General features: G+C 51.1%; 1 protein-coding gene across 10 annotated transcripts in view; it reads left to right on the forward strand.

Moving 5' to 3' along the window:
* Kazn (kazrin, periplakin interacting protein) overlaps nucleotides 1-25,563 on the forward strand; it is a 912,767-nt gene that overhangs the window by 867,731 nt on the left and 19,473 nt on the right. For 6 of the 10 annotated variants that reach the window (XR_005974328.1, XM_041651457.1, XM_041651458.1 and 3 more), the window contains 3 exons: nucleotides 749-879; nucleotides 4,436-4,486; nucleotides 5,870-5,993. Coding sequence is in view for 8 of the 10 variants with exons in the window: in XM_041651457.1 (XP_041507391.1) it covers nucleotides 749-879; nucleotides 4,436-4,486; nucleotides 5,870-5,993 (306 nt within the window). In the remaining 2 variants the exon portion in view is untranslated. Of the gene's footprint in view, nucleotides 1-748; nucleotides 880-4,435; nucleotides 4,487-5,869; nucleotides 8,388-25,563 lie in introns of those variants that run through there. The other 4 variants (XM_041651464.1, XM_041651465.1, XR_005974329.1 and 1 more) reach the window with 3 other exon arrangements.

A 25,563-nucleotide genomic window follows, 5' to 3' on the forward strand; every position in this document is an offset into this window, starting at 1 on the left:
CAATGGCTGTTCTTGCAGAGAACCTGGGTTCAGTTCCCAGCACCCACGTGGAGGCTCGCAACCTATGACTCCAGTTCCAGGGGATTTGCTGCCCTCTTCTGGCCTCCACGGGCACTGCAGACATGGCGTGCATACACATACACATAAATAAAAGCGAGTTTTAAAGAGGTTGATAGAGAAAGACACCTGTCAACCTTTGGCCTCCGCGTGCATGCAAGCACAAGCGTCACCGGGAGTGAGTGACTGAGCCCTGGCTGCTGAGGTGCCCAGGGTTTATGCACGCCAGGCTTCATAGACCATATACCCTGACTGTGGCCAAAAGCCACTGGCTCTGACTTCAGTGTGAGGAGTAGAGGTAAGGAGGCCACCCTGGTCTTCAAGGGAACAGATGGTAGTTGCCATGGGCTAGGAGAGTAGATGGACTTGGCTGTGTTTCATGGACACTGGGGAACGAAAGGAGCTGGTCATAGCTTGGGGTGGGGGTTCTCGTCCGGGACTCTGCTATTGAGCTGTGGTTAGGGTTGCATAGTGTCTCAGTCCATTCGGGTGAGATTTTATAGACCCTTGGGCCAAGATGGATCAAACGGAAGGGGGAGGGTCACCCCAAGAGCAAGCAGGGCTGTGGTGCAGAAGGGAAGGGCTGGCCACCGCACCCCCTTCCCTCTGGCTCAGCGTCATTGTCCCTATAATAGGTGCATCAGGTTGTCCCTCCCGTGTCTCTCACTCACCTGCCGTCCCTGTTTTCCAGCGGTCAGGGTGAGCCCCTGCCACTCACGGCAGCCCTCCGTCATCTCCGATGCCTCTGCTGCTGAAGGGGACCGGTCATCAACACCGAGCGACATCAACTCCCCACGACACCGGACGCACTCCCTCTGCAACGTAAGGCCAGCAGCAGCAGGGCCTGGGCACTGGGGCCCTGCCCAGACATGGCGGGGCCGTGGGGTGGGATAAAGATGTGCCCCCTCTTTCCTCTCGTCCACCCAGGGAACGCTGTGGCGAAGGCATTTCCCGTTCTGTTCTTTCCTTATGCGAGAAGCAGTGGATGTGGGGAGAGAAAGAAATGAGGCCTGTTTCTTCCTGTGTCCGGGAGGGCGAGGAGGGTCTGCGCAGCCTGGAACCCCGCCAGGTGCACCCCATCTTGGGCCCTGTCTGGGACCTTGGGCCTGGCTACAGGACCACCTGTCCCCTGTCGCACCGGCTCTCATCTTTCACCCTGAATGAAACAGATTACTGTGTTTTAGTTTTGAGACTCCAGTGGCTTGGGACACATTTGGCCTCTGCAGAGAGGCCCTGTAAATTTGTCTTACTTTTTTAGTCAAAAAAAGGTGTTGTTTTTTTTTTAATTATGTACTGACCCCAGCAGCTAAAAGACATGAGTCCTCCAAGTAGGCTCTATCTAGTCCGCTTTTCATTTACTAAGAACAAAATGACTGAGGCTGGGAAGCTCATGAAGGAAATGGTTCCCGTTATGCTCAGCTCTTAAAGGCTCCATTACTTCCCACATCGTCACATTGGGGACCAGGCTTTCAATCCAACAAACCTTTGGAAGATGCTCTGAAGCCATAGCCCCGCCACTGTAGGCTCCCAGGCTGGTGGTCCCAGCATCAGTGGACGGCTGAAAACCATGTCAGCCTCCAAGAGGAATGGAAAGTCAGAGGTGGGAGCCGCTTCAGATTTCTGTCCCATCAACACAGTGGATAACCCAGAGGGCTTCCCTGCCATGTCCTGGTGACAGAGGTGCCACACTGAAGTGTCTTCAGATGCATAAGAAGGATTTTTCATTCTTTCTTCTCCACTTATTTTTATTTTACGTGCATGAGTGTTCTGCCTGCATGTGTATGTCAGTGCACCATGTGTGTGCATGGTGTGTGTGGAGGCCAGAAGAAGACATCAGATTCCCCTGCAACTGGAGTTACAGGGGGTTGTGAGCCACCATGTGGGTGCCAGGAACTGAACTCAGGTCATCTGCGGGCATAGCAAGTGCTCTTAATTCCTGAACCATCTCCCCAGCCTGGGGAGGCATTTTTAGCAACTCAAGGTAGCATTGCTTTATTAACCAGCAGAACTTGCTAACAGTGTGAGCATTTTTCAGGACATGCAGGAGAGGGACATGCTATGAGAACCCATAATAAGCAAGTACATAAGGTTATGAATAACAGCAACTTTCCTGGGTACGGGCAAGAGGGGACCCCATCCGCAGTAAGCATGAAAAGGGCTTATTATTAAAGTAGCTATGATCCTAAGAGCTGGAGAGATGGCTCGGTTGTTGAAGCATTTGCTGTGCAAACATGAAGAGATGAGTGTCCACATAATCCACATAAAAAGGCCAGGCGCGGAGTTGTGCGCTTGTGATCCCAGCACTGAGGAGGTCAAGACAGGAAGATCCCCCGGCCTCCCTGGCCAGCCAGCCTTGGTTTATCAGCAAGCTCAGGCCAGTGAAAGGTCCTGTCTCAGGATACAGCGAACGGCATGTCTCCTGAGGGTTGACCTGAGGTTAGCCTCTGGACTGCACACACACTCAGATACTCACGTACACTCGCGTGCATACACACGTATACAAAATCGCTAAGACTAAACTTGAAAGAGGCATCACAGCCTGCCTGGGTGCAATTACTGGCCCAGAAGCTACATTGCCCGTGGCAGGGCTAGGGTCTCTTCTTTTCCAGGGGCTGTGACAAAGAGTGTGACTTCTGTTCACAGTCTTAGGGATGAGGCTGACAGACCAAAGACAGCAAGGAGAACCACTCCAAGGTCTCTCCCATCCATTTGTCAATAGAAAGGACCACAGTGGACATGGCCCTGCCTGAACCATGCAGGTGGAGAGTCTCAGTCCTAGGCAGACACCCTTTGACAGGTGTGCTCATCCCCAAACAGGAGCATCTTCCAAGGGCCATGCTGACCTTCTGGTGACCTCGGGTATAGACATGCTGCTGACAGATGTACCCAGAGGAGGACTCCCAGCTCCCAGATGGCATTTGACACAGGCCGACCTCTTGCTAGCCTCAGCACTTACTGCTGCCTGAGGCAACATAGCTTGAGAGAGAGAGAGAGAGAGAGAGAGAGAGAGAGAGAGAGGATCGTATTTCCCAGAGGAACTGTCTGAACTCCCTACAGAATGGGTTTTGTTTGAAAACCTTGAGTCCGTGCCACAGACTGAACTGCCATGAGTCCTTTCTCTCCAAATTCCCTTTATTCCACATCTCAACAGGTGCACACATAGGTAAGCTAAAAAGCCAGAAAATGATTCCAGGTAGCCCTCCGTCCTGTCCTCAGGGATCTCACCTGGTACCAACAAGATCAACACAGACCAACAAGACTAGATTAAAGATTACCTCACGTTCTGACCACGAATTAGAGCAAAAGTGAAGCCTCAGTATGGGGAAATTGTACATTCAAATACTGGTCTACATCTGTTTCTTCATGGGCGATTCTATGCCTGCAATTCCAGAAACAACCACCAGGAGTCTCCCCAGTAATGCCTTTTGTAATCTCAATGTGTTTTCTTCTCCTTGGTAGAGCAGGCATGATTCACAGATACAGTAAAAACTTTTGCACCTTCATGGACTATATTAAGGGTCCCTTTCCTACCCATTTGGAACACATTTGGCAACCCATGGAAAGGACCCCCCTACTGGGACATAGTTGACAACCCATAGAAATCTACCTACCCACAGGCTCCCTGATGTACCCAAGAAAGAATCTGAGAAGAGTCCAGACCTGTGTGAGCAGGTTTCCAGGCAGCCAGGACCCAGTGTGTACTTGCTGTGGAACCCTACCTAGAAAAAACACAGAGCCAGGAGAAATGAGACACCCCAAATCTGAGTCCCAACTCTGCTTGTTATTAGACCTGTAAGAGATTGCAGGTGGACCCCAGCTTATGCCTAAATCCACAGCCACAGACTGCATGAGTTGCTGTGTTGGTTTCAGGGTATTTTAGTGACCATGTGGTCTCCTGAGTCAATTGTTTAATTTGCTGTTATACTCCCCCCCCCCCTTCAGGGAACAGAACCCAGGGCTTGCTAGGCAAGCGTCTGTCACTGATCTCAACCCCTCCCCCTTAGGATGCTTTTTCCACTAAAACCGATGTCTTTATTAAAAAAAAAAAAAAACAAGTGAAACCAACCTCCCATTTGAACACATGGAACAAGGCAGGAACTTAAGCTTCAAAGGATTAAGGGTTAAGAGGTCAGAGCAGTCGGGAGAGTTCCTCGGGGTCCCTGATCTGATGTCTGATAAGCCCCAGGCCCCATCAGTCAGCTGTGTGGAAATGCCAGAAGGTAAAGATCTCCATCCTCTGTAGAGGCAGGGCAGCCCTGGAGGAGTTGGTGGCTTCCTTCCAGGGAAGACCCCCCTCCCGCCCCCATGCTCACGGGCCACCCCCGTGCTCTCGTGTGTCACGAGTCTGCTGCTTCATCTTCTTCTCTTTTGGCTACAGGGCGACAGTCCCGGCCCGGTTCAGAAGAGCCTGCACAGTCCTATTGTACAGGTGGGTATGGACTCCCTGGCTGCCCGCATCCTCCCGCCACCCCAGCCTGACCCTCTTCCGTAGACGGGTTTTCCTTTGGGCCACTGGCTCACAAACAATGACATGGAGATTTATTGTTAATTATGAAAGCTCGGCCTTAGCCTAGCTTGTTCCTAACTAGCTCTTATAACCTAAATTAGCCCATTTTTTTAGATCTGCATTCTTTTGGGTGGCGCAGTTACCCTTACTCCGTACCGCCCATGCTGCTTCCTCCACCTTTCTTTCTCTCTGAGTCCTCTCTGTCCTCAGGAGTCCCGCCAACCTCCTCCTGCCTAGCTGGCATTTGGCTCTTTATTAACCAGTCACAGTGATGTGTCTTTGCACGGTGTAAAGGAATATCTCGCAACACCAGCCTGGGTGCTCTGAACCTTCAGTCACCCCGATGCCGGTTTTAAACTCCCGAGATAGAGAGGAATTGAACCCCGCCTTGAGTCACATGTGTTCTGACACCTGAACCACAGGCAGTGGACACGTGGCGCCCCTGGCTTTTTTGTCATCCGTGTGAGAAGGGTACACAGGGCGGAACCTGAGGGCAGCATCTCTCCTGTTAAGGTGTTTCCCATTTTCTGACTCTGCACCATCCGTCTGCATAGGGTTTCCCTAGAGAAGACTTCATACATCTTGAATGCAAATTCCTAGGCCCCACTTAGTGGAGATTCCAGTACAGACTGGGGGCAGGGGCTGCATTCCAGGACATTCTAAAGTGTCCTGTGAGCCTTGAGTCTAGGTTTTGCCCTGCCCTTTCTGTAGGTGATACCAACCACGCGTCATTGCATAGGACATTTGGCCATTTGTGAAGCTTTCTGCAGGTGCTACCCCAAACCCCAGTTATAAGATCATCGTCAGAGCTCCTAGACGGGCCCTGTTCCGCACTTAGCACGTGTTAAAGCGTCAGTTCTGCACACAGTCTGTCCACCCTGCATTAGAGTGACCACAGGCAGTGGCCAAGTTCATGGGTATGTTCCTGCAAGCCCTTACGTCTGTGAAGTGGACTTAAGTGATAGTGGTAGCCCAAGCAGCTGGAGCAACTCCTGGCCACTATCTGGCAGACAAACCAGGATCCATCCTGAGTGTCTTTGCTTTACCTCCGCGATGCACTCGGAACAATCTGGAATGGGTTCTGGTACTGTCAGTGAGAAGCTTTGAAAATAACCTGGGTTTTCTCAGAGAACAAGGGATAGACCCCTAGGATGCTGGCCCCAGAGCCCAGCTTCTTATCCATGCCCTCCATCCCTCACTGTGACCTGGACTGTGACTTTGGAAAGCCTTCTTCCTGCCCTTCCACCCACCACTCTCCTTCCTGCGAGCCCAGGTTTACCCCTGTTCCTCTCCCCTCTGCCTCAGTCACTAGAGGATCTTGAAGACCAAAAACGGAAAAAGAAGAAAGAGAAGATGGGATTCGGCTCCATCTCTCGAGTCTTCGCCAGAGGGAAGCAACGGAAGTCCCTCGACCCGGGCCTCTTTGATGGTACCGCCCCTGATTATTACATAGAGGAAGACGCGGACTGGTGATAACCCACCGCCCTTCGCCCATTGTCCGTGGGCATGTCTGTGTGTGGATGAGCCATGGAGTGTGCGAGTGTATGTGCATGGGGGTGCGGGGCCTGCGTGGGGTGCGTGTGCACAGGTGCACTCACCCACATGGGTGTGTGTAGCCGAGCACCTAGAACAAGCAGAAACACAAAAGTGACTCCGCGTCGCCACCTCTGTAACCGATGTACATACCACAAACCGTGTGTGACTCCTGTCGACTCTGTTGTCTCCGAGCGATACAGTTGTGTTTGTTTTTCTTGTTTGTTTTGTTTTTCAATGTTTTGGCGGGGGGGGGGGTTGTCTGTTTGTTTAATCCGTCGTATTTTTGTTTATGATTTCCCCCCTTTCTCTTCCCTCCTCCTTTTTATGAAACTTGAACACTTGAAGGACTGCTGTGTATTTGTAAATAACAAGAGTGGTGTGCTCTTTGTCCTTGTAAAGTCCCTCGTCCAGCCGCTACTGCAGCCCATGTCGCCTAGGAGATGGTCTGTCTTCCATGGCCCCCTCCTCCCGACCCCTCAGTGTGAACGTGTGGGACCAGACCCTGTTCTCGGGGTGTGCCCAAGTCACTTTAACCACAAAAGCACCCCGCCATCATTGTCAGGGTAAGGTCACTCTGCAAAGTCTTGGCTGGGCTGCAGTGTTTATAGGGGTCACCCAGGCTCTTTTTAATGGCCTGCCTGTTTTTAAATTGTGTTGCTGTTTCTTTCTTTATGGAACAAAAAGAGAGAAAGAAAACTGTTGCATTTAATTTATTTGCACAAATGCAGAAAACGTATTCTATCTAAATTATTACGTGAATATCGGAATGTATATTTTTCCACGGGGTGGGCGGGAGGCGGGCGTTTTCTGCTGACTTGTCTATTCTGTGTTCATGCCGCTGCAGACACTGTGCGAGGTAGAATTAGGGTGGCTAGAACTGGGGACCTCAGATGGCCAGCTTGCTTATTCTCTTTTCTCCTTTCTGTCTCTCCCGGCTGCTGTCCCTGCATGAGAGGACTCCCACCTTCTGCTCTGGCCTTCCTCTATATATATTCTCTATATATATATTTATTTATCAGACATACAGAACGTGGCTTCAGTGAGCAGAGCACTGACGATCATGTTCTCTTCTCTTTGGCCTGTCTTTGGAGCCATGTTGATTGAGTCCAGGGAGTTCAGCCTGGGCCACATCCTTAGGGTCTGGCCAGACATCTGCGCCTGAGTCAGCTGGGTAAGAGGCCTCCGGTGGCGCACACACACACACACACACACACACACACACACACACACGCATGCACGCACGCACACACGCCTCTCCATCCCTAGTTTGTTCCACACATGGGCCAGGCAGATGTCATCAGAAAAGATGCCCACCTTCTGGGAAGGGCTGTTGGGGAGAATATCTGGCAAGTGAACCCTCTGCCCTCTTTTTTCCAATCGGCTTCTTCAGCCACACATGGACTCTCTTGGAATGCCCAAAGCCCCATCCTCCAGTTCTATCAGCAGCCTAAGCAGGCTCATCCCATGAGGGATGGTGGATGCCTGTGCCTATTTGGGGAACAGCATTGACCCCAACAGGGCTTCAACAGGGCATGGAGAACCCAGGGTTTTCGGCCAGTTCTTCTCCACCCCTAAAACTCAGTTTCCCCATTCTTTTGTCCCAGGATCCCCTTTCTACTGATCCTTAACCACTAACAGTTCCGTCCACGCCCCTCGTGGCCACTGTGGCACTCCCACTAACAATAGCATTCTTAGCTCTTAAAAAGAGATTTTTTTTTTCAATGCTGGATGGAGCATCTGGAAGGTATAGGATCTTGTGCCCAAAGTCTCTAAAACAAGCCAAAAAGCGCCCACCAGGTCCCCTCTTCCCTCCCAACCCAGCCCAGAGGCTGAAAGAGAGAACAGGCAGGGACACCTAACGAGCTTCCCTGTGTCCCTTTCAGCTCAGCTGATTAGCCCAGCCTGATGGTGAGGGAGGCCAGAGCTGGCATCAGGGGGAGGTCTTAGGAAACATTTTTCCTCTTCCCACTGAATTTTTGTGTTTTATTTTATTTTATTATTTTTTTAATGGTCCATACCCTCCCTTTTACTTAAAGGAAAACAAGATTGCAACCTCTCCTGGTAATGACTGAGTCGTTCCTTTTCATTTCAGTTTTTTGGAAATTAGGAGATCATCCTAAGAGTTACTAAGAATGATTTATTTGAGAGAACCACGTCAAATAGCGAATGAATTATGGGTAACTATAGATGAGAATGACCTTTTCCTGTGGGAGAGGTTTCTCGAAGGCATGGATGCAAAATATAAAATATTAAAAAAAATCTAAATAAAGCTTATTTTAAAATATGATGGAATTCTATGTGATTTGATTGCTTCTACGTTGCTCCAAGGGGAGCCAGCCGTGACCCATCAGGAGGCCCAGCTTGCATGACCTCCACTCCAGGAAATTCCTAGGCTGGGTGACAGGAGGGACCGAGGAAAGCTGGCTGGATGCTAAATCCCCTGAAGGGGGCCAAGCCAGGTGGACTCCCAGAACATCTTGCCTGTGTCGCCTCTCCTCATTTGGAGGTGCAATCGGCATCCGGGGCTGCCCACATCCTAATGCGGCACCTCCAGGCCCAGGAGCCTCCAGCCCCTGGAGCTCAGAGGCTCCCCGCCACCAGCTTTCATCGCCGCCCCCCCCCCCCACACTCCGTCTGGAGGTCAGAGCTGTGGCCGTGCTTTTGAGGTGTGCTGCCTTTCCTTGGGCCTCAGCAGACCTCTTTGTCCCAAGTTCCACCTTGAGCAACCAGAGTGGCTTGAAAGAGACCGCGGGGTTCAAGGCAGAGTAGACCAGGCTTTTTTTTTTTTTTTTCTCAGCTTCACAAAACCAGGGTTTTGATCTACATCCTGATTGTAAGCAACGCCCTCAGTTTCTGTTTTGTGCTCAGAAGCAGGACTGATCAGAGGTTGTAGTTGAATGCCCCTTCCAGCTCTGCTGGCAGAGAATGTGGAGCTCCAAAATCAAACCATGCTCCGGGGTGCCAAAATGCAGGACCCCATGTCAGTGACATCAGAAGGTCAGGAAAGCTAGGGACCATAAGGAACTTTGGCCACTTGAGTTCTCAGTGGCCAGCCACATCCCTGGAAGCAAAGACTTTTATTCCTGGTGGTTCTAAGTGGCAGCCAGGAATGAGAAACCACCACAGAGCGAATCTAGGCAAGGCAGATATGGTCTTGCTTGTGACATGGTAGTCTGTGCCTGACCCCATGCAGATATTACTAACCAATCAGAGTCCCTCCTACCCATCCAAGAGTAGCTCAGACCTCTCGCTTTACAGCACTAGCCTGGCTTCTCAACACTGGTTAAAAAATAAATGGGGAAAATTTAAGCTCAGAAATACGTGGTTTGGTCAAAGTCCACCACTCAAGAGCAGAACTACACCAGTAGTCTCTCCTCTGCGTGTTTCTCTTATGGGCGGGGTCATGCTAGGGAGACACCCTACCACTGAGCTACAGCGCCCCTCACGGGACCTCCTTAATTAAAAAGAATCCCCAAGGGGCACCCGTTGGCTCGAAGTCTCCCAGAGCACGGAAAGCCAGTGTTCCTGTGGTGCAGGCTGTATGCTGTCCCTAGGAAGGCACCATTGTCTGTGCTACCGAGTGACTGATCCCCCTGGCTGGTACGGCACTCAACCTTCAGGGCTACTCGGTAGCCTTTCTGCATGCCCTCCCGCTCATGCTACCAGTGTAACCAGTAATAGTAACAACAATAATATCTAACCATCAGTGTTTGTCACGGGCCAGCCTCCATGTTGTGTGCTTGCCATGGATTAACTCAGTTAACCCCACAGCCTTGTGTGTGTCGGGGGGGGGGGGGTGTAGGTTTGTAGGTGTGCACTGTCATGCCTGGTTTGTGCAGTGCTGGGGATAGAACCCTGGCTTCGAGCCTGGGGAGTCTGACTGTACCCCAACATCTGGAACTGGGAAGGGCCTGCAGTCTGTCGAGCCTGGGGAGCCTGACTACCCCAGCATCTGGGACTAGGAAGGGCCTGCAGTCTGTCAAGCTTGTGGAGTCTGACTGTACCCCAGCATCTGGGGCTGGAAAGGGCCTGCAGTCTGGGGTGCCTTCCTGCTCAGGAGGACCTGGCTTGAAGCCCCTACCCTAATCCCCAACACGTCCAGTGGCCTCTGATCAAGCCTGGTACTGCCTTGTTGTTAGAGTACAGTGTTCCCATACTGAGCCATGGACCAGAGAACCAGCTCTACTCCAGCTGGGGGAGGCATGCGCACCCCAACACTAACAGGTGAACCAGCAAGCTGCTGCAGCCCTGACACTTGGTGACACTGACCTACTGCTGTTGGCCCTGGGAACCCAGGCGAGGGCTGACTGTACTGTGGATTCTTGACCTTTGGGGATGGGGGGGGGTGCAGTATGGGAGATTGAAACTAGATGCTCATGTGTGTTAGATGTGTACTGTGCCACCAAATTTCATTGCCCATGACTCTGTACTTTATTTGTAGACAGGGACTCAATAAGTTACCTAGATTGGTCTTAAACTTGAGCTCTTCCTGCCTCACACTCTCTGGTAGCTGGTCTTACAAGCATGCTCCATCAGGCCTGCCTTTTAAACAATATGGTTTTTGAACACCCCAACTTATATTTTAACAAAAGAGACTTCACAAAGCCCCCCATTATGGCAAATGACTCTTAAGTTTTTTCAACCTGGACCCCCCACTAGGTGAGGTCCCTCTGTCCTGTTTTCCAGTGGATAAAAACGTGGTCAGGGATGGCTAAAGAAGATGGCAATATGAACTAGTTCCTTATGAGCATTAAAAGTAACCCCAGTGGCTGGATGGTGGTGTGTACCTTTAATCCCTGCACTAAGGAGGCAGAAGCAGACAGCTCTCTGTGTTTGGGGCCAGCCTGATCTACAGAGTAAGTTCCAGGACAGCCAGGTGGTACGGGAGAATTGTCTGTAATCTGTCAATCATGTTTTAAATAAACGCCGATTGGCCAGGCAGAAAGTATAGGTGGGAAAACCAGACAGGAAGTAGAAATGATGCAATGAGAACAGGAGAATTCTGGGAAGGAGGAAGTTGATTACTCCCACTTCTGCCCAGATCACTGAAGCAGCAGGATGTGATCTGCCCCACTGAAAAAGGTACTGAGCCACATGGCTAACATAGATCAGAAAAATGGGTTAATCAAGATGTGAGAGTTAGCCAGTGAGAGGCTAGAGCTAATGAGCCAATCAGCTTATAATTTATGGAGACCTATGTGTGATTTTCTTTGGGGCTAAACAGTTGTGGGGTACTGGGTGGGACAAAAACCCCAACAACAAGCAGGCTCCCGTTCATATTACAGCCAGGGTTACACAGAAAAACAGTCTCAGAAAAACTGGAGGAAAAAAAAAAAAAGAAGAAAAGTGAAGAACACAGTATTTGTATGGTAGGGATTCTTTGGATGTCAAAGGCACAGCAAGTTGGGGGTTCTGCCTCTGTGATGGCAGCTAGGGTGTGGTGATGGCCTCCTCAGCCACCCTTGCATGTGTCCTGAGGCCCAGAGGTGTCAGCCTGTGTACACAGCATCTGAGAGAACAAGTTCCCCAGGGAGTGAGTGTCTGAAAAGCAGGACCAAGGCTCTGGGATGTTTCTCAGATGTCTAAGAGAGTGCCTGCCTAGCCTGGGTTCCATAGTAGTGCCTGGGAGATGGAAGCAAGAGGATCAAAAGATCAGGGCCATCCTTGGCTACAGAAGAGTTGAGGCAAACCTGGGCTGCACTAGACCCTGTCTAATACAACACACACGGTGGGGTGGGGGCGGGGACATCAGGTCAACCTCTGTTCTCGTAGTTGCTTTCTAAATGCATCCCCTGGAGGTCGGCTGATGTCACTAGAGGTAGGCTGATGTCGCCAGGAAGCAGCACTTGAGGACCCCAGGACTAGGGAGTCAGGTTGTATACTGTGCCCCAGCTCAGATGAACGCTATATCTTTGGGAAGTGAGGACTCTTGCAGGGCCCAGTAGGCCCCAGGCCACATCTATGCCTTTACTCCTGACTTCAAGTGTTTAGCCCATGGGCCTCAGGAAGCTTGTCTGTAAAGTGGATGTAACCACCTCCACCTTTTCACAAGTTTAGAGGTAAAAGTCAAGGTATTTAAAGACCATGATTTGTGTCCCCATAACCTGTAACAGTTTAAGTTCAGTGGGAAGTAAGAAAGGGGCTTGGCATGGACAAGGGCCAGGGTACCTGTGCCCTAGAACCATGAATCTACTGTCTGAAACAACTAACCAAAAGTTGAGTCCTGGGGTGAAGGCAGGATTTGGGGCTGAGAGAACTCAAATTCCTCCAGCTGCCAACCCCAAGTGCAAGTTCATCTCCAGGGTTATGCTGAAGAAGCATCCACCCAGCTCCTCTGTTCTGCGATAGGGAGGCTTAGGCCTTGGCCATGGAAGTCACCAGCCCCAGCAGCATCCTGCCTTTCCAGCATCCAGAGAGACAGCTTGTGGCCACCACGTGGAGAAGCCCTACCCAAGGCTGTGTCCTAGAAATAGAGACTCAGGGTTGCCAAGGATGTGGTTTTTGTAAAGAGACATGCCAGTAGCCAGGGCTAACCTGGTCTACCAGCTCACTCTCTTTCTCTCTCTCTCTTGTTCACTATTAGTTCTTTCCACTCCCCCCTCCCCCACCCGGGGAACTCTCCAAGAGAAACACAGATGGTCTAACCGAGACACAGAGGTGACATTCTTGCCTTGAGTCACAGTTAGGAAGAGGCAAAACCTTGTCCGGCTGCCAAGAGTCCACTCTTGGCATTGCTATGGGTTTTCAAGTGAATCCCTGACCCTAAGGTCCCCACCTGGGCCAGCCAATAGACAGAAAGCCTCGGAAAACTCCAAGTTTCACCAGGAGGATAAGACCAAGCCCTGAGCATGTCACCTCTATGTTGTCGGTATCTCCATCCAAAGACAATGAGTCAAAATTGGAAAGTTTGCAGATTGTGTTCCAGGGAGGCCCCAGGGTTTCTCAGATCTATTCGAGGGCTCTTCTAGCTGCTGAAGGATTAGCAGGCCGGGCTGTAAACCAGTCAGAACCAGTGGCTATGTCACACGCCAGCCTTCTGTATAGGTGTCCCATGACATAATACGTGACAGAAACAGGACAGTTAGAAGTTTGGGGTACATGGGTAGACCAGCAGTAACATGCTCTCCAGAATGGACTCAGTGAAGGCTAGCTCTAGGGTAGAGGCTGAGGAGGCGGCAGCCTGCCTGTGTGACATCCTGCACAGCCTGACATTGTCACCACAGGGGAGCAAGCAGAACCCCGGGTTACTCCAGACAGAACTCTGCTAAGAGCCTTGAGGGGCCCTGCTGAGCAGAGCCAGCCAGCTGGCGCGTGTGTCTGCCACCCGCAGCCAGCCTCAGAAGCCTGCAACGGAGGAAGTCCCCAGTGTCGCTAGAAGAGTTAGGCCACGGATGGGAGGCGGGGGTGTGAGACCTGAGTTAAACCCAGGTTCTAAGCTTGCCGTTCACTGTGACCGAACCCTCCACTATGGGCCGTCAGCATTTGCTCTGAGCATCAGGTAGTCCTGTAGCCTTGGCCCAGAGATGTGGTGCCACACGGGCACCAACCTTCAAACACTAAACACCAAGCAACAGTTTGGTGGGAGGTTGGGGGAGCCGTGAATCTACTGCAGAGGAGCCAGCAGGTGTCTGCCCACACCCTGCCTCTGGCCACCGAGGAAGCTGGACCCTCCCCGGTCCAGATGCCCATCACCCCTAGCCCAGTTTGATCTTGGACTCTGATAATGGGCAAGTCGGTTTCCCTCTCCAGACCTCAGATTTTTTTAAAAGGCATGACCAGCAGAAGTTACCCATCTGTAGCCATCATCTCAGAAGTCCCTGACTGCTGCATAAGGCTTTCCCTGCAGCCTGCTCTGGGCCATCACCCTTCCTCCACCCAGGTCCACACTGTATTTCAATCCCAAGTTCTGGCTTCCTGAACCTTTACAGAAGAGGTCATTTGAGTGAAGGCTCTGTAGCATTAAGACAGTGCATAAGCTGGCTGGGTACCCCCGTATGTTCCTCAGGGCCTGCGGCCTGTTTCCAGGATAGGAAGAGAGTGAAGGCCCTACAGTGGACCACCGTCCATAGCCCCAGCTTATCCACTCAGACCTTCTCCCCACCAGCCACAGACGGTATATACCCCAGGAAATCTGGGACTGGAGCTAATGGCTTCTGAAAGCCTGCGTAGTGAGACCACAGACCCTCCCCCATGAAGCTGTGACCCTGGATCCTAAATGAATCCCAGGAAAATTGTGTTAAGCAACCCTGCTCCCAGCTCTTTTCACCATTTACCACTGTTTTTCCTGGACAGCTGAGGGGAGACAGAGTTCAGGGTGCTGCTTCTGGGTCTGAACTCGATCCCTGCTCTCACTACCTCGCCATTTTCAACAAGCTAGTCAACTTGTTGGGCCTTTGCTTCCTCAGCTGCCCAGTGGGGAGAATTAGATACAGAGTTCAAGCTTCTTCAGGGATGGCTTCCACACAGCAGGTTAAAGGTCAGACGGCAATGAACTTGGTTCAATAGGTCACCAGCTGTCAGATAGGTAGGATGTCCCCTTACACAGGCGAGGGTTGGGTAAATACAACTGTTCCAGCTACCCAGACAGCCAAAGCATCGGAGGCAAGAGTACCAGGGCTGAGGGGCTCTCAGTGGCTTCTGTTCGCCCCTCCTATAACGAATAGGAGGGACTTAACTGTAGCCAAAGAGAGTGTTCATGTCTAACCCTGGGCTGGGATCTAGTCACGCCTATGACTTCAGCACCTTGACAGGCAAAATGGTGCTGGAGATGTATTACCACTGGCATGGATGAAGGCCTCTGTTCCATCCTCATTGCTCCCCAAGACTGAATGAGGAGGCACACACCTGTAATCCCAGCACTCAGGTGGGAGAGGCAAGATGAAGGGTTCAAGGTCATCCTCAGCTATTTAGTAAGTTTGAGACCAGCCTGGGTTGTATGAGACCCTGTCTCTTAAAAACAAACAAACAAAAAACCTGACGTGAGTCAGGTACCAGGTTAGGCAGCTCTACATTCTGAGCCATGCCTACAGGGACGAAAGGGTCCCCAACAGTTAGCTAAATGGCTTGGATCAGGGATGCGTCCTTATGCTTCTGTTTACTGTCCAGCTGTAAGGGGGGGGCTGAATCTGTTCTTCAGGGCTCAGGAGGTGGTTCTCTTGCCCTCTGGTGCCTTCTGGCACGCTGTGGAAGTTCTGGGCTGCCTAATTGCTGTCTCTGCGATGGGATAGGCATGTTGGATTCACGTTCAAGTTGGCCCCATTCCTGGACAGGGCCAGCATCCTTCCTTGATAGGAAACTGGTATCTCTGGAGGTGGCTTGGATTATAGGACACCTTAAAGGCCAGGGAGGGAAGAACGTAACCTCTGACGGGACACTGCAGGGGTCAGAGCCACAAAGATAGGGAAGACACAAGACAAAGGGACATGAGGGCTAGCTAGGACAGTGGTTCTCAACATGTGGGTTGCTATCCCTTTAGGGAAACAAACCTTCCATAGGAGGCTCCTGAGACCATCGGAAAACACAGATATTTACGTTATGATTCATAACAGTAGCAAAATTACAGTGTTGAAGTGGCAAGGAAAATAACTTTATGGTTGGGGTCACCACAACATGAGGAACTGTTAAAGGTCGCAGCAGTAGGAGGGTTGGGAACTGCTGCCCTGGCACATGGAGAGACGGGGTGGGCGCGTTGCAGCAGGTATGTGAGTCGATCCCAGCTTCCTTCCATCCTGCCCTGTGTGTGCAGGAAACACATCTAACGGCAGCCGAGCTAGCAGAATGGACAAGTTCCCTCCTGCTGCAGAAAGGGTTGCGATGAGTTCACCTCGGGAGCCAGTGCTGTGTGACTCCCAGACAGGCAGCCAGAGCCTCTGGGAGGTGGAGATGGGAACGTGGCACAGTTGAAACAATACATGGAGGAAGGGCCTAAGTCACAGCAGCTCACCTCGGGGCTGCAAGAGGCCCAGGGAAAGCAAATCTGGGCTGGCAACTAAGGCTGGGCTCCACCATGGCCGCGGTCCTCTGGACACTGTGAGATCCTCTGAGCCCTCCTATCTCCACAGTAGTGCAGTGGCCTTCAGGAGCTCGGAGTCTACCTCTTGGGAAGAAGCAATGGATTGTGGGACTTGGTGAAATGGGCTCATGTCTGTGTTGTCAGGACAGCTGTGATAGGCTATACCGCAAAATACACTGGAGGGTGGCAAGGACTCATGCCCACCTCTGTGAGCTGGCCCCACGCCAGCATTGTACTGCATATATTTCTGCTGCATGTCGTCTCTGCTTCTAACTCCGAGGCATGGGGAGACCCCGCGGACAGGCAGGTCAGCGTCATTGAGAGCATCTGGCCCGTGTAAAGGAAGAGGCCCTACCCACCCTGGCAAGCCTGGGGAGGATGCTGGCTAGATGTTTCCAGAGCTCCTGACCTTGAAGGAGGGCACAGATACAGCAAAGGACCCCAGTGCTTCAACACTGAAAATTAGTCTGAAAACTCTGACCTCCAGCCAGGGAAAGGGATCCATGGCTCCAGCTCACACCCGGGTCACAGCTTGGCTACCTCTAGGCCAGGTGATTTCTGTGCCTGGTTCCCTGGGTCCAGGTTCCCTCCTGTTGGCAGAGCCACAGGGGCCCAGCTCTGTTCAGCCAGGGACCCTCCTGCCCTTTTCTAGTGAGCGGTCACATTCCTTTTTAACCCTCAGCAATGTGGGGGTCAGGCCACTGGGGTGGAGGAAACAAAAGTCCCCCCTCAGAACTCCCTCAGGCCATTATCTTCCCGAGACTTCCTGAGACCGGGAGCCACCTTCCTATAGCCAAGGAATGTAGTCACCTTTCAGCTTGCCTTCCAGAGTCCAGGGAACTCAGAGACAAGGTAGGGGCTTCACCTTCAGTGAAATTGCCAATGGGACTGTCAAAGTGGCCTCCATACGGTCCCAGAGGCACCAGGGGGATGTGTGCCCACTGCCTTGGATAGCTGTTGCAACACAGGGCTCTCAACAGAATGTCCCTATGAGGGCTAAAGGAAAACCCTGCCTCCAGACAGAGAGATAAATGAAGAAACTGTGATAGGACTTTGAGTGCCTACTGTCCCAGCGTGCATTAGGCACTTCAAAGTTGCATGAAAAGTGTCTCTGAGTACTGCCTGTGTGCCAGTCTCGGGGCTGGGGGTCAAAGTTTTAGGGCTGGGAGCCAAGGTTGTAGATATTATGTTTTGTTGTTGATGGGCTTTTTGTTTGTTTGTTTTTTGTTTGTTTTTGATTTTTCAAGACAAGGTTTCTCTGTGTAACAGTGCTAGCTGACCTAGAACTAGTTCTGTAGAGCAGGCTAGCCTTGAACCCACAGGCTGTCTTCAAACTCACAGAGATCCGCCTGCCTCTGCCTCCTGAGTGCACCACCACTGCCTGGCCTGTTTTTTGAGACAGGGTTTCTTTGTATAGCTCTGGCTGTCCTGGAACTCTCTCTATAGACCAGGCTGGCCTTGAACTCACAGAGATCCGCCTGCCTCTGCCTCCTGAGTGCTGGGATTAAAGGCGTGCGCCTCCACCGCCCGGCTAGATTTATATTAAGAGGTAATATCAGGCACCTTCATTAAGGTCTTCCACTCTAAAGCTGACTTCACTAACATCCTCGACTTGAATATTGTTGTCTCAGCTTTGAATATGGGGAAACTGAGACTCAGAGAGGCAACCTAATAGCCCAAGAAGACAGAATAAGTTAAGGGTGAGACTTGGGGTACAACACACTGTGGCACCCCACTCCCTTTCAGACAAACATGATTGGAGTTAGAACAGGAAGTTTCAGCTCATTCATTCCCAAGCTTCTATTGGAAGAAGCAGCGGGGTGGGATGAGGGGGTACCGAGACAGGACAGTGAAGGACAGAGAAAGTCTCTGCAAGACTGGTAGAAGCTTCCCGGCCTCCTCCACCCCCAGGCTGTGTCTCCAGGTGAATGTATTTGTGGATTCTAAAAGGGCTTCAGCCAGCTGTGGTAGGGAGTACACCAGACAACAGCCCTAGCTGCAGGCACACCGGGACCCTATAGAACCAGTACGGGACAGGCCTAAACAGACAGTCCTCTGTGCCTTCCTGTAGTGTCCAGGCTGTAAGAACTGCGCTGCCCCAACGCCATCAAAGCTGTCAACACCGGGGAGGAAAGGAACTAGCCACTGCTCAGCTGTAGGCTTGCAAGCCTGCCCTTGCCTTAGTGACATAAACAAACAACAGACCCTAACTCTGGTCTATAGAGCTCTGGGTGGCGTTCATGACATTTTGAGGGAGGTGGGGCGGGGTCAAAGCTGTGCAACAGTTTACATGAAATGACAAAATGATCCCAGAGGAGTCAGACACTGTCATGCGCACCCAGGATCCCCAGCACTTGGGCGTTGGAGGATCGGGAGTTCAAGGCCAGCCTCAGCTTCACAGAAAGCTCATTCCAGGGATAAACTTTCTCAAAACTGGACAGCAAGCAAGATCATCCTAGCAAAGGAAATGCCCCAAGTGCCTCGCCCTGGGCTCTGAATTAGCTCAGCGGTCGTTCCTCTGTCTCAGTGGGCACATGGGCTATCACAGTGACAATGGGTTAATAGAAGATGGCTAACCTAAGCCCAGAGTCACGAGTTGTCTGGAGGATGGAGAGCAGCTATGAGGGAAGGGCGTCAGGGAGGAGCAGAAACGTGACTTCTAAGTAGAGATCCAGAGCCTCCCATGACCCTCGTTCCCTGTCACCCCACCTTTGCTTCCCACAGCTGGGCAGAGTCAGCCTCACACATCTTGGGTCTCTGTCCAGGCTCAAAAGATCCTCCCTTCTCATGGGATTCAACTCTCATCCCTATCTACGTTGGTGCAGGGTCACCTTGGAAACATGTCAGCAAAGAGGCGCGGATATGGAAATCTTAGGACAAAGGATGAGGGTGGACCAAAGGCAGTAGGGAAAGAAACCTGTGCAACAGATGAGATCATAGGAGAACTTCCAAAATGGAGAGTTATTAGGCCGTCCAGCAAGTTGCCGAGGAAGGGGAAGGTTTTGGTAACTGGTATTTTGTTTTTTAGAGGTACGGTCACTGGATAACTGTAAAACTGGAAATCATTGCGAAGCACAGAACAGGATGGAGGCTTGCCAAGTCCAGAGGGATAATTCCCTGACCCCATGGAAAATTCCTGTGCTGTAGTGGAGGGGCCAAGAGGAGGAGATCCTCCAAGGCCAGAGACAGGCAGCGAGCGCAAGCCGGGCCATGCTGGTGGCCGCAGTCAAAGCAAAATAAAGTTTGGTTCAGGGGAAAGTGCGAGGCAGTAAAGGCAGGTCAAAGAGGCGCTTTTGAGCTAAGCCACTCCCTGTGGGGCCTAGTGGTGTAACCAAGGGACATGGACATGCTGGGGGCCTGGGAGTTAGCCCCAGACCTCCAGAGAGCCTGCTGTTGAGGGAGCTGCGGGCCTCTTTCCACAGCCCGCTCCGGGCCGCCTGGCTAGCTTATGCCCCGAAATAACAGCACACAAACTGTATTCTTTTAAACACTGCCTGGCCCATTAGCTCTAGCTTCTTACTGGCTAATTCTTACATCTTGATTACCCATTTCTACTAATGTGTGTAGCACCCCAAGGTGCGCTTACCGGGAAGATTCTAGCCTACGTCCATCCTGGGTCGGAGCTTCATGGCGTCTGCCCTGGAGAGCAGCGGCCTGGCATCTGTCTGAGGCGTCTTACCTCACTTCCTCTTCCTCCCAGCATTCTGTTCTGTTCACTCCACCCACCTATGTTCTAACCTATCAGGGCTTCCTCTATCAGCCTGCCTGGCCTTGAGCGATGTTGTGGAGCTGTGGATTAGTGGTAGAACCAGGCCACCTGGCTGCCTGCCCAAGGTCCTGCTGTAGTCCCAGCAGCTGTGGTCACCACTATGCTTCTGTGCTCACTGGGACCTACACTGTCCCTACTCCTGGGAGCTGGGATTCCTAGGAGCCACGGTTGAGTGTCCTCAGTGCTCTGCAGACCACACAGTAACCATCATGGATCATTACAAAGCCACTGTCATGTCCTAGAGCAGGGTTTAAAAATAAAAACTCAGCTTAGGCTGTGACATGCTGGTGGGGGCTTCTTTGTCAATCGCCAAGGACAGGGGCTTTGACCTGAGCCTGACTGACTGGATAGATCAGGCGAATCTGAGATCTGAGGCCCAGAGCCAGCACAGGCTAATCTCTTGGTGTGCGTATCCTGCTTGCTGGTACCCTGCGGATAAGAGTTCAGTGCGTTGCTCAGTCTTCCCAGTGCGCAGGACAGCCCTAGGGCAAAGAATGATTGGGGCCTCAGTGTCAATCAGTTTCAGGTGGACAGACTTCGCACAGGCAGAGAGGAAAGGACAAAGAATAGCAACAGTAGAGAAGGACGGGTCAGCTGCAGGCTATGCCCTGGGAGAGTAGAGGTGGCTGGTGGGAAACCAAGCTGCTCCTCCTCCTCCCTTCCTAGGCCCTTCTCTTAGCCCTCCAGGCAGACTGCTTTGAGAACATCCCACCTCACCCCACCCCCACCCCCAGTGCCATGCTATTGGCTTATACCTCAAAACAGGCAAGATGGTGCTTTCGAAAGCTGCCAGGCTTTCTAGAACCATGAGAGTCAGCTGTTAAACATTTGCTTTGGTCTACCACCTTGCTAGGTAACAGAGACACTCAGGGGTCCACCAGGCCCGGCTCCTTCTCCTATGGAGGAAGGGTAGGCTACAGGGAAACACGGTTGCTGGCCTAATGATTTCACAGATTAAATCAATCAAGGGTGAGAGGTGCGGTGTAAGAAAATGTCCTGAGTCAGTAAGAGCTTGTGTGCGTGTTGTGACGCTAGTGGTAGAGGACACTAGTGACCAGGGGAGGGTTCCTCGACAGCAACGACATGTAAGCAGATCCCTAAAAGATTGGAAGGGAGATCGCCACCCTTGGGCCCAGGGAACAGCAGGATCAACGATTTGAGAGCATAAATAAATCTTCCCTACGGTTGTCAACGGTTCCTGTTAGGGTAGGGGCATCATCTTCTTGGGCTAGGACAGCAGCCAACTGGCCTCTCCCTCTGCAGTCAGAGAACACGATAACAAGGTCATTATCTCAAACCCTCTGTACTCTGTGTGTGTGTGCATTTGTGTGTGTGTGTGTGTGTGTGTGTGTGTGCCTGTGTCTGTCTGTGTGTGTCTATGTGTCTCTATGTGTTTGTGTGTCTTCCTGCCTGTCTCCCATTCTCACTCACGGCAGGGTTTCTGGCTCTCTAACTCAACAGGCAGAGCCAGCAGCAATTCCCCAGCCTCAGAGCAGGCTGCTTTCCCCAGAGTACCATCCCAACTCCTACAGTTTCTATAGCCCTACCCGGTGCTCTCCAATAACAAGTACACGTGTCCAGGTCATAAAAAGTAAGGAGACTGGAGCAAGGGGTGTCATTTATCTGGTAGCATGCTTCTCAGCACAAGGCTCTGAGTTTGATCTCCTGCACTGCATAAACCAAGTGAGGTGGTACATGCTTATCATCCGAGCACTGGGTAAGTAGAAGCTGGAGGATCTGAGGTGTTCAAGGTCATCCTTAGCTATATAGTGAGTTTGAGGCCAGTCTTGGCTACATGAGATGCTATCTCAGAAAAATCAAGGAGACTGACCAGAGACATCATTTCCACGGCAAGATAGATGAATAGCCCCACATCAGCAGCATCTGCAGACAAAACCAGGACAGAATGGACAGTTCATGACTGACACCCAAGGTTGTTCTCTGACCTCCACCTGTGCATCAGGGCAAGTGTCTGCCCACCCCACCCCAGACAGAGAGAGAGGAGAGAGGAGAGGAGAGAGAGGTGATAGATAGATAGATAGATAGATAGATAGATAGATAGATAGATGTTAGATGATAGATAGTAGATGATAGGTAGATGATTGATAGACAGATAGATAGATATAGAAGATAGATAGATAGATAGATAGATAGATAGATAGATAGATATAGATAGATAGATAGATGATGGATGGATATATGGAAGATGATAGACGGATTGCTAGATGGATAAATGTAGATTGATAGATTGATAGGTGATAGATGGATAGTTGATAGAGAGATGATGGATAGATGATACATACATAGCTGATAAATAGCTGATAGAAAATTTTCATCTAGCCTTATTGTAATGAGATATAGAGCAGATCATGAGAAACCTTCAAAGTGAAAGACCCTCAGAGAGGACCTTTCCTCTCTGATGAAGACCCCAGAACCAGGACACTCCGAGACCAGGCCACAGGATGCAATTAGCAAGAGGTTTATTGAGTAAACACAGGTACCTGCGGGCAGCAAGTCTTTCGAAGGACTTGCGCGCCTGCAGACTGGGGGGAGGTCTTTTTATAGGGAAGAGCAAAAAGCAAGTTTACAGAAGCAAAAGCGTGGTTATCGGTTGACCGGAATGAGGCGGGGGCATGAATGGTTTCCTCAGCAAGGGTGTGAGCAAAAAGCAAGCTTACAGAAGCAAAAGCGTGGTTATCGGTTGACCGGAATGAGGCGGGGGCATGAATGGTTTCCTCTCTCAGCATGGATGCCTGGCAACAGTCATCCTGTTCCTATCTTATAGCTAACCTGCTTTGTTGATATCCTATCTTATTGACATCTTGCCTTGCAGTCTTCCTATCTCTATCTCCTGCTCTCTCAGGCACATGGGATGTTCTTACGGGAGCAGGCTGGCTGCTGATCCGGAGAGTTTTTTTTTTTTAGCAAACAGGACGTTCCCCCGGGAGCATGCTAGCTGCGGGTATTGAGGAGGGGGTCTGTAGGGTCTTTCAAAAGCAGCCTACAGAAGCCAACATGGAGAAGCCAACATGCCCTGACTTCTACCAAACAAGAACCATGGATCCAGTGTAGCAATGAAGTATGGGAAACCCCTCACTCTGCACCCCTGGGAGTTAGATGAAAGCTTTCTTCAGATAAACAAAAGTTTTGAGAGCTTCCCACTCTCCTCCCAAATACTTTGAATCAAAGGAGATTTTCTTCCTTCTCCTCCTCTTCCTCCTCCTCCTCTTCCTCCTCCTCCCCTCCTCCTCCTCTTACTCTTCCTCCTCCCCTCCTCCTCTTCCTCCTCCTCCTCCTCCTCCTCCTCCAAGATAAGGTTTCTCTGTGTAACAGCCCTGGTTGTCCTGGAACTCACTTTTAGACCAAGACGGCCACAAACCCACAGAGCTCCACCTGCCTCTGCCTGAAGTACTGGGATTACAGCCGTGCACCACCACCACCTGGCCCAAAGGAGATTTTCAATCACCTTCTTCGCTAGTCAGAAAATAGAATCCCAGAATCTGTCTCTGATATAACAAGAAGTGATAAACAAAAAACAAAACAAAAAAAGTAGTCATGATCACAGTATCCCATGACTGAGGCCTTCAGGATTAAAGGTAGGCTGTAGCGCTGTAGAAGCAAGTGTTGCTAGGAATTCCTGGTGTCCCTTCTGACTACCTGAGATGGGACATTTGAAAACAATGGATGAGCTGTAGGTCTTGGTCAGCTGACTCTGAATAGCAGGTGTGACAGGGACACTAAAGCAATGGGTGTGTCACGGGAGCATGCCACCAAACCACTGGGACATCCACGGAAGCTAGGCTACCCCTGAGTCACTGTTCCAAGAGCCATGAGGTCCTAAAATGTAGTAATAAGGGCGGCGGGGCTGCGTCCCCAGCACCCCAGCCGCCCGCACGGCTAACTTAGCTTATGCCCCGAAATAACAATACACAAACTGTATTCATTTATACACTGCTTGGCCCATTCTCTTCTAGGCTAATTCTCACATATTAATTTAGCCCATTTCTAATCATCTGTGTATGGCACCCCAAGGTGCGCTTACCAGGAAGATTCTAGCCTATGTCCATCCTGGGTCGGAGCTTCATCCCCGGAGCGGGGCATGGCGTCTCTCTCAGGCGTCTGCTCCCGAGAGCAGAGCTGTCGCGACTCTGAGCTCACTTCCTCTTCCTCCCAGCATTTTGTTCTGTTTACTCCTCCCACCTATCCTCTAACCAATAAAATGGGCCAGGGCAGTGCCTTTATTAGCCAATGACCTTCCTCCATCACTAAAACCTTTACCTCTAGCCTGATATTGGGCGATGTTGATGTTGATGTCTCAGGGGCCTTCTCTGAGAACAATTACATGCAAACTAAAGGCCCAGAGGGTGAAGTTCCCAACCCACTAGGGAGGGAAGAAGAGTAAGGCAATGAAGAACAAAGCCCCTATGTTGACCTTCAACCTCCAGGCCAGACCATTCTCCCAAGCACTTTATGCGTTGGACTAGACATGATCATTTGGGGCTTTGTGGATCAGACAACTCTGTCACCGATACCCAGGTCCTCAGTGTGATCAAAATCAGATGGAGAGGTGAGGAACTGAAGGGCGTGGCTATGGTCTGACAAAAGGAATATTAGACCAGGACTTTGTCTTTCTTCCCCTGGCTGGGGATGGAACCAAGGGCCTCAAGCATTTAAGGCAAAAGGCTACTGGTGAGCCAGGCATATGCTTTTCAGAAAAGCAGGCAAGGGGTTAGATGTAACCCTGTGGCTATTCCTGTGTTTGGCACCTACAGTGGCCTCCACGGGGCCTGAGGCCTCCTGGGAAGCCTCAGTAGCAAGGCTGGGATCAGCGCTGTCAGTATTCTTAGCATCTTGTAAGGTGTGTGTGTGTGTGTGTGTGTGTGTGTGTGTGTGTGAGAGAGAGAGAGAGAGAGAGAGAGAGAGAGAGAGAGAGAGAGAGAGAGGCGTGTGTGCACGCATGTTGGGGTGGTAACAAATTCCTGATTCTCATCCCCAGTCCTCTGACTCCAACCCTGTGGTTGAGCAGCCAGGCTGTAAACGTGACCTAGGGCTGAGAAGGAGGGGAAATAAACCCGGAACTGATGGAAGCCCAGGCATGGAAACTGATGTATCAGGCCTGCATTTGGGAAATAACTGCTTAGTTGATGCTTTATGACCCTAAAGACAACCCCACCTGCCACATTCTCCACTTTATAGTTCAGATTTGGGGTGGAAGGCAGGAGGGGGGCTGGTTGTGTACCTAAACCGGAGTGTGTGAGTTGATGGTGGGAGCCCGTATGGCCCCTTGGGCTCCCCTACCTTGTGTTCCATACACAGCTGGAGGTGTGAGGAAGATCAACTCCCACGCATGAGCACACTGCACACACACAAACATACACACACATGCATATGCACACACACATGCACACTCATGCAGTTATTAACAATGTCATTGATCATCCATGGATAAAGATTTTTTAACATTTACCCATGTTGTACTGTGTGTGTGCATGCACACACACACACACACATACACATCAATGTATGCATCTTGAACTCCTGATCTTCCCACACTGGGCTTACAGGAATGCACCCCCCATGTGCAGTTCAAAATCACACATCTCACATATTTCTGCATGTGTATGTTCATACACATTCATGCCTGTGTCTGCAGGTACACATTCACATTCAGGTGCACACGCA

Source organism: Microtus oregoni, unplaced genomic scaffold, assembly GCF_018167655.1.
Source record: "Microtus oregoni isolate MIOR12 unplaced genomic scaffold, Mior012 000005F_ref0000423, whole genome shotgun sequence".
Lineage (NCBI taxonomy): Eukaryota > Metazoa > Chordata > Mammalia > Rodentia > Cricetidae > Microtus > Microtus oregoni.